Raw genomic sequence first — 12671 nt, 5'->3', positions numbered from 1 at the left:
GTGTACCCAAATGGTGTTTGTGGCTAGCTATAGTCAGAGAGCAGAACAGCAGCAGGTGGATTCTAGAGATTTGAAAAGGATGACCACTCACTGTCATAATCTCTGTGTCTCCGTCAAAGTACTCTAAGCCTGAGCCGTCCACACCATCCTGCAAACCACATACGCTTACAATGAATGAATGAACTGATGACTCAACGAAAACAACCAAATCAATCTTCCAAATAATTATTCCATCCATCTATTCACATCGGTGTGGTTCATTCCAAACTACATACCGGGGATCTGGATGAGTTTGGTCGACCCGGTGGTCCAGGAGGTCCGGGGGGACCAGGTTTGCCCACTTCAGAATCACCCTTCAGGGGTCAACAAACAAACACAATCCAGGGTCAAACACAACAACCAAGTACAACAGTGTTTCTTAATCCAATCCTGGGAGACCCTTGTTGGATAATGCACATTTTAGTTCTGGCCCAGCACTAACACACCGGATGTAATTAATCACCAGCCCTTGATGTAATTAATCACCAGCCCTTGATGTAATTAATCACCAGCCCTTGATGTAATTAATCACCAGCCCTTGATGTAATTAATGACCAGCCCTTGATGTAATTAATCACCAGCCCTTGATGTAATTGATCACCAGCCCTTGATGTAATTAATCACCAGCCCTTGATGTAATTAATCACCAGCCCTTGATGTAATTAATCACCAGCCCTTGATGTAATTGATCACCAGCCCTTGATGTAATTAATCACCAGCCCTTGATGTAATTAATCACCAGCCCTTGATGTAATTAATCACCAGCCCTTGATGTAATTAATCACCAGCCCTTGATGTAATTAATCGCCAGCCTTTGATGTAATTAATCACCAGCCCTTGAAGTAATTAATCGCCAGCCCTTGATGTAATTAATCGCCAGCCCTTGATGTAATTAATCGCCAGCCCTTGATGTAATTGATCACCAGCCCTTGATGTAATTGATCACCAGCCCTTGATGTAATTAATCGCCAGCCCTTGATGTAATTGATCGCCAGCCCTTGATGTAATTAATCGCCAGCCCTTGATGTAATTAATCGCCAGCCCTTGATGTAATTAATCGCCAGCCCTTGATGTAATTAATCGCCAGCCCTTGATGTTGCTGTTTGGGTCAGAGCAAAACATTTGCAATAAAGTAGAGCATCGCTGAACTATTCATCGATAGTGGAGCTAAAAGCTGTAGGACACTAGAACGTCATATACCGTCTGCAGCAGTGAAAGGAGGTTAGACAGTATGTGATGTTGCACCTTGTCTCCTTTGGGACCAGGATCTCCTGGCAAGCCTGGGAATCCCTGAACTCCAGTTTCTCCCTGTGGTAGGAAACACAGCAAGTGAGGATTATCAACATGAGAAATGGCTGATGGGTTAAAACATATGAAGATATCCACATGGGTCGAGTACAGTTACAATAGGCTTTCTAACAATGATTGGTGGACTGACAGGAGTTGACAATTGGATGGATGTGTGGCCCTTCCTTCCAGAGTTATATCACTCCATAAAACCCAATGTTCAAAAAGATCATCCAGACAGTTTTCACTATAACAGTTATCTAATCCCTCTCTGAGGTACCTTTATGAGTCTCACACAGACAGACAGACAGACAGACAGACAGACAGACAGACACACACAACCCCATACAGATGTACCCCACATGTGTGAGCAGCACCCCATATCTCTTCACACAGAGGTCAGGGGACCTGGGCTTCAGAGTTGATCAAACCCACAGGTGGGCAGGTGCTCTCGTTTCACTAGATCGAAACGCACGGGAGCAGATCAAAGACCCCCTAGAGGGACCACCGTAGAAGATCCCCTCTCCATCGCTCATCTCTGACGTCCAGGGACGTGAGTTGTAAATAAACACCGACTCAACTTTCCTCATTTTTGTAAAACATTTCCAAATGACTGCCTCCCCCTTTCCTCCGAAGTTGGCTGAGGGACTGGGTCTGGTGTACACATGTGAGGTATCGGCTGTGTGCGCCTCAGAAGCCGTGGAGTGTTTGCAGTGGAATGAGAATGTTTGTGTTCTTGAGATAGAGAGTGTGGGAATTATTGTATATAGCAGAACAACAGAGTCAAGTCTCTGTTATGTAGTGTGTACTGTAGGGCCTTATTGGGTGGAGATTCAGAATAAAACACAATACTGGAACTACTCTGTACACTATTGTAAAAGAAAAATAGTTCACGTTTTTTTTTTCAATTGCTAACATGCATTGGTCAAAACTGAAGTCACACTGTCAAAATTCTTCACACAGTCAGTGAAACAGTAGTGTGAACCAAACTGTGAATCATTTTAATTCCTTTCACACAAAATGCATTCAATGACCACATTCTCTGAAATTCACAAACTCTGTTCTCATTCATACTCCACCACCTGCTAAACTATATATTTGCAGCACATGTTTTCAAATGCTAATACACTGTTTCCAAAACTGTTAAAAACACCTTCAAAACAGAATGATGGCAAATGTCGTGCATTTCTGCAGTAACCAGACTGAAACATATCGAAAATCTCAGCAGAATATTTAATCATTCCAAACACAGCTGATTGCAGTTTCAGCTGAAAGCCGACCCAAGTGTCCTGTTTTTAGTCTCGTTACCAAACAGACAAAAGAGGACGACTTCAGAATGATTTAGTTTGGAGACATGGATCAAGGAAGACAGGTTGGTGGGGAAAGAAGAGTGGCAGGGAGAGGGAGAATGTGTGGAGGACAAAGGAGAGGAAGACCAAGAGCGGTGATCTCTGATGAGATAAGGGCCACAATTATTGACCATGTTGTTGTAAGGGTTATCTTCCTCTTCTTCTGAGGAGGAGTAAGGATCGGACCAAAGTGCAGCGTGGTAAGTGTTCATGATGATTTTAATAAAGACAAATGGACACTCGAACAAAACAATAAACGATGACATGAATAACCGAAACAGTACCGTGTGGCCCAAACACTCACACGGAAACAAAACACCCACCAACCAAAAGTGAAACCCAGGCTACCTAAGTATGATTCTCAATCAGAGACAACAATTGACAGCTGCCTCTGATTGAGAACCATACTAGGCCGAACTCAAAAACCAACATAGAAAAACAAAACATAGACTGCCCACCCCAACTCACGCCCCGACCATACTAAAACAAAGACAAAAACAAAGGAACTAAGGTCAGAACGTGACAGTTGTAAACCATGGTCTCTCTTTGAGAGAGGCTGGTTTAAGGGTGCAACCAAATCTGCAGCATTCAACAGTTGCGTCAATAATAGTACAAATTTTCCAGCAAAACAACAGGTGAGATTTGCATCCTTCAATGATAATTGAACTAAATATTACAGTATGTTCACATTTTTACATGTTCTGACAAGTTGAAATAAATTGATTGTTTTGTGTTTTTCAGTAGGATCCAAAGGATGCCTCACACAGGAAGGAGAGGCAGAATGTTATCAGATCCGCAGGAAATTGACATTGTTGACATGGTAATTGGCAACAATGCAATAAAACTGCGGGAAATTCGGGACAGAGTGCTGGCAGACAATATCACTGTTGGGAATGTGAATACGGTCAGCACAATGACAATATCACTGTTGGGAATGTGAATACGGTCAGCTCAACGACAATATCACTGTTGGGAATGTGAATACGGTCAGCACAACGACAATATCACTGTTGGGAATGTGAATACGGTCAGCTCAACGACAATATCACTGTTGGGAATGTGAATACGGTCAGCACAACGACAATATCACTGTTGGGAATGTGAATACGGTCAGCACAACGACAATATCACTGTTGGGAATGTGAATACGGTCAGCACAATGACAATATCACTGTTGGGAATGTGAATACGGTCAGCACAATGACAATATCACTGTTGGGAATGTGAATACGGTCAGCACAACGACAATATCACTGTTGGCAATGTGAATACGGTCAGCACAACGACAATATCCCTGTTGGGAATGTGAATACAGTCAGCACAACGACAATATCACTGTTGGGAATGTGAATCCGGTCAGCACAACGACAATATCACTGTTGGGAATGTGAATACGGTCAGCACAACGACAATATCACTGTTGGGAATGTGAATACGATCAGCACAACGACAATATCACTGTTGGCAATGTGAATACGGTCAGCACAACGACAATATCACTGTTGGGAATGTGAATACGGTCAGCACAACGACAATATCACTGTTGGGAATGTGAATACGGTCAGCACAACGACAATATCACTGTTGGGAATGTGAATACGGTCAGCACAACGACAATATCACTGTTGGCAATGTGAATACGGTCAGCACAACGACAATATCCCTGTTGGGAATGTGAATACAGTCAGCACAACGACAATATCACTGTTGGGAATGTGAATCCGGTCAGCACAACGACAATATCACTGTTGGGAATGTGAATACGGTCAGCACAACGACAATATCACTGTTGGGAATGTGAATACGATCAGCACAACGACAATATCACTGTTGGCAATGTGAATACGGTCAGCACAACGACAATATCACTGTTGGGAATGTGAATACGGTCAGCACAACGACAATATCACTGTTGGGTATGTGAATACGGTCAGCACAACGACAATATCACTGTTGGGAATGTGAATACGATCAGCTCAACGACAATATCCCTGTTGGGAATGTGAATACGATCAGCACAACGACAATATCACTGTTGGCAATGTGAATACGGTCAGCACAATGACAATATCCCTGTTGGGAATGTGAATACAGTCAGCACAACGACAATATCACTGTTGGGAATGTGAATCCGGTCAGCACAACGACAATATCACTGTTGGGAATGTGAATCCGGTCAGCACAACGACAATATCACTGTTGGGAATGTGAATACGATCAGCACAACGACAATATCACTGTTGGCAATGTGAATACGGTCAGCACAACGACAATATCACTGTTGGGAATGTGAATACGGTCAGCACAACGACAATATCACTGTTGGGAATGTGAATACGGTCAGCACAACGACAATATCACTGTTGGGAATGTGAATACGGTCAGCACAACGACAATATCACTGTTGGGAATGTGAGTACGGTCAGCACAACGACAATATCACTGTTGGGAATGTGAATACGGTCAGCTCAACGACAATATCACTGTTGGGAATGTGAATACGGTCAGCACAACGACAATATCACTGTTGGGAATGTGAATACGGTCAGCACAACGACAATATCACTGTTGGGAATGTGAATACGGTCAGCTCAACGACAATATCACTGTTGGGAATGTGAATACGGTCAGCACAACGACAATATCACTGTTGGGTATGTGAATACGGTCAGCACAACGACAATATCACTGTTGGGAATGTGAATACGATCAGCTCAACGACAATATCCCTGTTGGGAATGTGAATACGATCAGCACAACGACAATATCACTGTTGGGAATGTGAATACGGTCAGCACAACGACAATATCACTGTTGGGAATGTGAATACGATCAGCTCAACGACAATATCCCTGTTGGGAATGTGAATACGGTCAGCACAACGACAATATCACTGTTGGGAATGTGAATACGATCAGCTCAACGACAATATCCCTGTTGGGAATGCGAATACGATCAGCACAACGACAGTTGAGTCCCAGAGAAACATAAAATAAGGATGAAGCAGTTGTTCCCTTTGAGAGAAACGGTGAACGTGTGAAAGAACTCTGGTATCAATATGTCCAGGTAAGATGTCTGTTCAAGAACCCAACAGGGTACATACACAGCTATGGATCATGTAAAGTACTGTAGAACTGTGGATTCACTGTATTTTAGAGAGTCATGGAGATGAAAGCCAGGCAAACTGCACATACATTCATCTTTGTGGAGGAAGCTGGATTCAACCTGGCAAAAACACGCCGCAGAGGAAGAAATGTGATTGGACAGAGAGCAACCGTGGATGTCCCAGGCCAGAGAGGAGCTAACATCAATGGGTGCAGAACTGTCCAATGATGGTTTGCTGTTACACAAAACACTCATTGGCCCCTACAATACAGAGGCTCATTTATTTTCTGGATGAATCTGCATAATCGACGTGTGCCAGCGGAGAGAGGGGCAAGAAACTCCCCTACCTTCGTTGTTGTGTGGGATCATGTGGCATTCCACCACTCTGCTGCACTACCTTCGTTGTTGTGTGGGATCATGTGGCATTCCACCACTCCTGCCTCCATACTCCCCCTTCTTAAACCCCTTAGAGGAGTTTTTCTCTGCGTGGAGGTGGAAGGTTTATGACCACCATCCACATGACCAGATGTCCTTACTGGATAATATGAATGCAGGGTGTGGAGACACTTCTCCTGAAGACTGGCAGGGTGTGGAGACACTTCTCCTGAAGACTGACAGGGTTGGATTAGACATTCCAGAATATACTTTCCAAGATGCATTGCTAGAGAAGACATGAGATGTGATGTTGATGAGAACTTGTGGCCAAATGCAGGAGAGAGGGAGAACTAGAACCCTCACAGTACTGTACAGTATGAGTGATTATACTAGACATGTTGATGAGAACTAGAACCCTCACAGTACTGTACAGTATGAGTGATTATACTAGACATGTTGATGAGAACTAGAACCCTCACAGTACTGTACAGTATGAGTGATTATACTATACATGTTGATGAGAACTAGAACCCTCACAGTACTGTACAGTATGAGTGATTATACTAGACATGTTGATGAGAACTAGAACCCTCACAGTACTGTACAGTATGAGTGATTATACTAGACATGTTGATGAGAACTAGAACCCTCACAGTACTGTACAGTATGAGTGATTATACTAGACATGTTGATGAGAACTAGAACCCTCACAGTACTGTACAGTATGAGTGATTATACTAGACATGTTGATGAGAACTAGAACCCTCACAGTACTGTACAGTATGAGTGATTATACTATACATGTTGATGAGAACTAGAACCCTCACAGTACTGTACAGTATGAGTGATTATACTAGACATGTTGATGAGAACTAGAACCCTCACAGTACTGTACAGTATGAGTGATTATACTAGACATGTTGATGAGAACTAGAACCCTCACAGTACTGTACAGTATGAGTGATTATACTAGACATGTTGATGAGAACTAGAACCCTCACAGTACTGTACAGTATGAGTGATTATACTAGACATGTTGATGAGAACTAGAACCCTCACAGTACTGTACAGTATGAGTGATTATACTAGACATGTTGATGAGAACTAGAACCCTCACAGTACTGTACAGTATGAGTGATTATACTAGACATGTTGATGAGAACTAGAACCCTCACAGTACTGTACAGTATGAGTGATTATACTAGACATGTTGATGAGAACTAGAACCCTCACAGTACTGTACAGTATGAGTGATTATACTAGACATGTTGATGAGAACTAGAACCATCACAGTACTGTACAGTATGAGTGATTATACTAGACATGTTGATGAGAACTAGAACCCTCACAGTACTGTACAGTATGAGTGATTATACTAGACATGTTGATGAGAACTAGAACCCTCACAGTACTGTACAGTATGAGTGATTATACTATACATGTTGATGAGAACTAGAACCCTCACAGTACTGTACAGTATGAGTGATTATACTATACATGTTGATGAGAACTAGAACCCTCACAGTACTGTACAGTATGAGTGATTATACTAGACATGTTGATGAGAACTAGAACCCTCACAGTACTGTACAGTATGAGTGATTATACTAGACATGTTGATGAGAACTAGAACCCTCACAGTACTGTACAGTATGAGTGATTATACTAGACATGTTGATGAGAACTAGAACCCTCACAGTACTGTACAGTATGAGTGATTATACTAGACATGTTGATGAGAACTAGAACCCTCACAGTACTGTACAGTATGAGTGATTATACTAGACATGTTGATGAGAACTAGAACCCTCACAGTACTGTACAGTATGAGTGATTATACTAGACATGTTGATGAGAACTAGAACCCTCACAGTACTGTACAGTATGAGTGATTATACTAGACATGTTGATGAGAACTAGAACCCTCACAGTACTGTACAGTATGAGTGATTATACTAGACATGTTGATGAGAACTAGAACCCTCACAGTACTGTACAGTATGAGTGATTATACATGTTGATGAGAACTAGAACCCTCACAGTACTGTACAGTATGAGTGATTATACATGTTGATGAGAACTAGAACCCTCACAGTACTGTACAGTATGAGTGATTATACATGTTGATGAGAACTAGAACCCTCACAGTACTGTACAGTATGAGTGATTATACTAGACATGTTGATGAGAACTAGAACCCTCACAGTACTGTACAGTATGAGTGATTATACTATACATGTTGATGAGAACTAGAACCCTCACAGTACTGTACAGTATGAGTGATTATACTAGACATGTTGATGAGAACTAGAACCCTCACAGTACTGTACAGTATGAGTGATTACACTAGACATGTTGATGAGAACTAGAACCCTCACAGTACTGTACAGTATGAGTGATTATACTAGACATGTTGATGAGAACTAGAACCATCACAGTACTGTACAGTATGAGTGATTATACATGTTGATGAGAACTAGAACCCTCACAGTACTGTACAGTATGAGTGATTATACTATACATGTTGATGAGAACTAGAACCCTCACAGTACTGTACAGTATGAGTGATTATACTAGACACGTTGATGAGAACTAGAACCATCACAGTACTGTACAGTATGAGTGATTATACTATACATGTTGATGAGAACTAGAACCCTCACAGTACTGTACAGTATGAGTGATTATACTATACATGTTGATGAGAACTAGAACCCTCACAGTACTGTACAGTATGAGTGATTATACTAGACATGTTGATGAGAACTAGAACCCTCACAGTACTGTACAGTATGAGTGATTATACTAGACATGTTGATGAGAACTAGAACCCTCACAGTACTGTACAGTATGAGTGATTATACTATACATGTTTATGAGAACTAGAACCCTCACAGTACTGTACAGTATGAGTGATTATACTAGACATGTTGATGAGAACTAGAACCCTCACAGTACTGTACAGTATGAGTGATTATACTAGACATGTTGATGAGAACTAGAACCATCACAGTACTGTACAGTATGAGTGATTATACTAGACATGTTGATGAGAACTAGAACCCTCACAGTACTGTACAGTATGAGTGATTATACTAGACATGTTGATGAGAACTAGAACCATCACAGTACTGTACAGTATGAGTGATTATACTAGACATGTTGATGAGAACTAGAAACCCTCACAGTACTGTACAGTATGAGTGATTATACTAGACATGTTGATGAGAACTAGAACCCTCACAGTACTGTACAGTATGAGTGATTATACTAGACATGTTGATGAGAACTAGAACCCTCACAGTACTGTACAGTATGAGTGATTATACTATACATGTTGATGAGAACTAGAACCCTCACAGTACTGTACAGTATGAGTGATTATACTAGACATGTTGATGAGAACTAGAACCCTCACAGTACTGTACAGTATGAGTGATTATACTAGACATGTTGATGAGAACTAGAACCCTCACAGTACTGTACAGTATGAGTGATTATACTAGACATGTTGATGAGAACTAGAACCCTCACAGTACTGTACAGTATGAGTGATTATACTAGACATGTTGATGAGAACTAGAACCCTCACAGTACTGTACAGTATGAGTGATTATACTAGACATGTTGATGAGAACTAGAACCCTCACAGTACTGTACAGTATGAGTGATTATACTAGACATGTTGATGAGAACTAGAACCCTCACAGTACTGTACAGTATGAGTGATTATACTAGACATGTTGATGAGAACTAGACCCTCACAGTACTGTACAGTATGAGTGATTATACTAGACATGTTGATGAGAACTAGAACCATCACCAGTACTGTACAGTATGAGTGATTATACTAGACATGTTGATGAGAACTAGAACCCTCACAGTACTGTACAGTATGAGTGATTATACTAGACACGTTGATGAGAACTAGAACCCTCACAGTACTGTACAGTATGAGTGATTATACTAGACATGTTGAGAACTAGAACCCTCACAGTACTGTACAGTATGAGTGATTATACTAGACATGTTGATGAGAACTAGAACCCTCACAGTACTGTGCAGTATGAGTGATTATACTAGACATGTTGATGAGAACTAGTACCCTCACAGTACTGTACAGTATGAGTGATTATACTAGACATGTTGATGAGAACTAGAACCCTCACAGTACTGTACAGTATGAGTGATTATACTAGACATGTTGATGAGAACTAGAACCCTCACAGTACTGTACAGTATGAGTGATTATACTAGACATGTGATGAGAACTAGAACCCTCACAGTACTGTACAGTATGAGTGATTATACTATACATGTTGATGAGAACTAGAACCCTCACAGTACTGTACAGTATGAGTGATTATACTAGACATGTTGATGAGAACTAGAACCCTCACAGTACTGTACAGTATGAGTGAGTATACAGACATGTTGATGAGAACTAGAACCCTCACAGTACTGTACAGTATGAGTGATTATACTAGACATGTTGATGAGAACTAGAACCATCACAGTACTGTACAGTATGAGTGATTATACTAGACATGTTGATGAGAACTAGAACCCTCACAGTACTGTACAGTATGAGTGATTATACTAGACCATGTTGATGAGAACTAGAACCATCACAGTACTGTACAGTATGAGTGATATACTAGACATGTTGATGAGAACTAGAACCCTCACAGTACTGTACAGTATGAGTGATTATACTAGACATGTTGATGAGAACTAGAACCCTCACAGTACTGTACAGTATGAGTGATTATACTAGACATGTTGATGAGAACTAGAACCCTCACAGTACTGTACAGTATGAGTGATTATACTATACATGTTGATGAGAACTAGAACCCTCACAGTACTGTACAGTATGAGTGATTATACTAGACATGTTGATGAGAACTAGAACCCTCACAGTACTGTACAGTATGAGTGATTATACTAGACATGTTGATGAGAACTAGAACCCTCACAGTACTGTACAGTATGAGTGATTATACTAGTACATGTTGATGAGAACTAGAACCCTCACAGTTACTGTACAGTATGAGTGATTATACCTAGACATGTTGATGAGAACTAGAACCCTCACAGTACTGTACAGTATGAGTGATTATACTAGACATGTTGATGAGAACTAGAACCCTCACAGTACTGTACAGTATGAGTGATTATACTAGACATGTTGATGAGAACTAGAACCCTCACAGTACTGTACAGTATGAGTGATTATACTAGACATGTTGATGAGAACTAGAACCCTCACAGTACTGTACAGTATGAGTGATTATACTAGACATGTTGATGAGAACTAGAACCATCACAGTACTGTACAGTATGAGTGATTATACTAGACATGGTTGAATGAGAACTAGAACCCTCACAGTACTGTACAGTATGAGTGATTATACTAGACATGTTGATGAGAACTAGAACCCGCACAGTACTGTACAGTATGAGTGATTATACTATACATGTTGATGAGAACTAGAACCCTCAGTACTGTACAGTATGAGTGATTATTACTATACATGTTGATGAGAACTAGAACCCTCACAGTACTGTTACAGTATGAGTGATTATACTAGACATGTTGATTGAGAACTAGAACCCTCACAGTACTGTACAGTATGAGTGATTATACTAGACATGTTGATGAGAACTAGAACCCCTCACAGTACTGTACAGTATGAGTGATTATACTAGACATGTTGATGAGAACTAGAACCCTCACAGTACTGTACAGTATGAGTGATTATACTAGGACATGTTGATGAGAACTAGAACCCTCACAGTACTGTACAGTATGAGTGATTATACTAGACATGTTGATGAGAACTAGAACCCTCACAGTACTGTACAGTATGAGTGATTATACTAGACATGTTGATGAGAACTAGAACCCTCACAGTACTGTACAGTATGAGTGATTATACTAGACATGTTGATGAGAACTAGAACCCTCACAGTACTGTACAGTATGAGTGATTATACTAGACATGTTGTGAGAACTAGAACCCTCACAGTACTGTACAGTATGAGTGATTATACATGTTGATGAGAACTAGAACCCTCACAGTACTGTACAGTATGAGTGATTATACATGTTGATGAGAACTAGAACCCTCACAGTACTGTACAGTATGAGTGATTATACATGTTGATGAGAACTAGAACCCTCACAGTACTGTACAGTATGAGTGATTATACTAGACATGTTGATGAGAACTAGAACCCTCACAGTACTGTACAGTATGAGTGATTATACTATAACATGTTGATGAGAACTAGAACCCTCACAGTACTGTACAGTATGAGTGATTATACTAGACATGTTGATGAGAACTAGAACCCTCACAGTACTGTACAGTATGAGTGATTATACTAGACACTGTTGATGAGAACTAGAACCCTCACAGTACTGTACAGTATGAGTGATTATACTAGACATGTTGATGAGAACTAGAACCATCACAGTACTGTACAGTATGAGTGATTATACATGTTGAT

General features: G+C 40.7%; 1 protein-coding gene across 1 annotated transcript in view; it reads right to left on the bottom strand.

Moving 5' to 3' along the window:
* Positions 1 to 12671, bottom strand: part of LOC109880011 (collagen alpha-1(XVIII) chain-like) — a 180938-nt gene that overhangs the window by 70325 nt on the left and 97942 nt on the right. The window contains exons 9-11 of the mRNA XM_031796880.1: positions 1285 to 1347; positions 276 to 353; positions 92 to 148 (exon numbers count right to left, since the gene is read on the bottom strand). Of these exons, the coding sequence (XP_031652740.1) occupies positions 92 to 148; positions 276 to 353; positions 1285 to 1347 (198 nt within the window). The remainder of the gene's footprint in view (positions 1 to 91; positions 149 to 275; positions 354 to 1284; positions 1348 to 12671) is intronic.

The sequence above is a fragment of the Oncorhynchus kisutch genome, linkage group LG18 (assembly GCF_002021735.2).
Source record: "Oncorhynchus kisutch isolate 150728-3 linkage group LG18, Okis_V2, whole genome shotgun sequence".
Lineage (NCBI taxonomy): Eukaryota > Metazoa > Chordata > Actinopteri > Salmoniformes > Salmonidae > Oncorhynchus > Oncorhynchus kisutch.
This window is presented reverse-complemented; position numbering and strand designations above follow the sequence as displayed.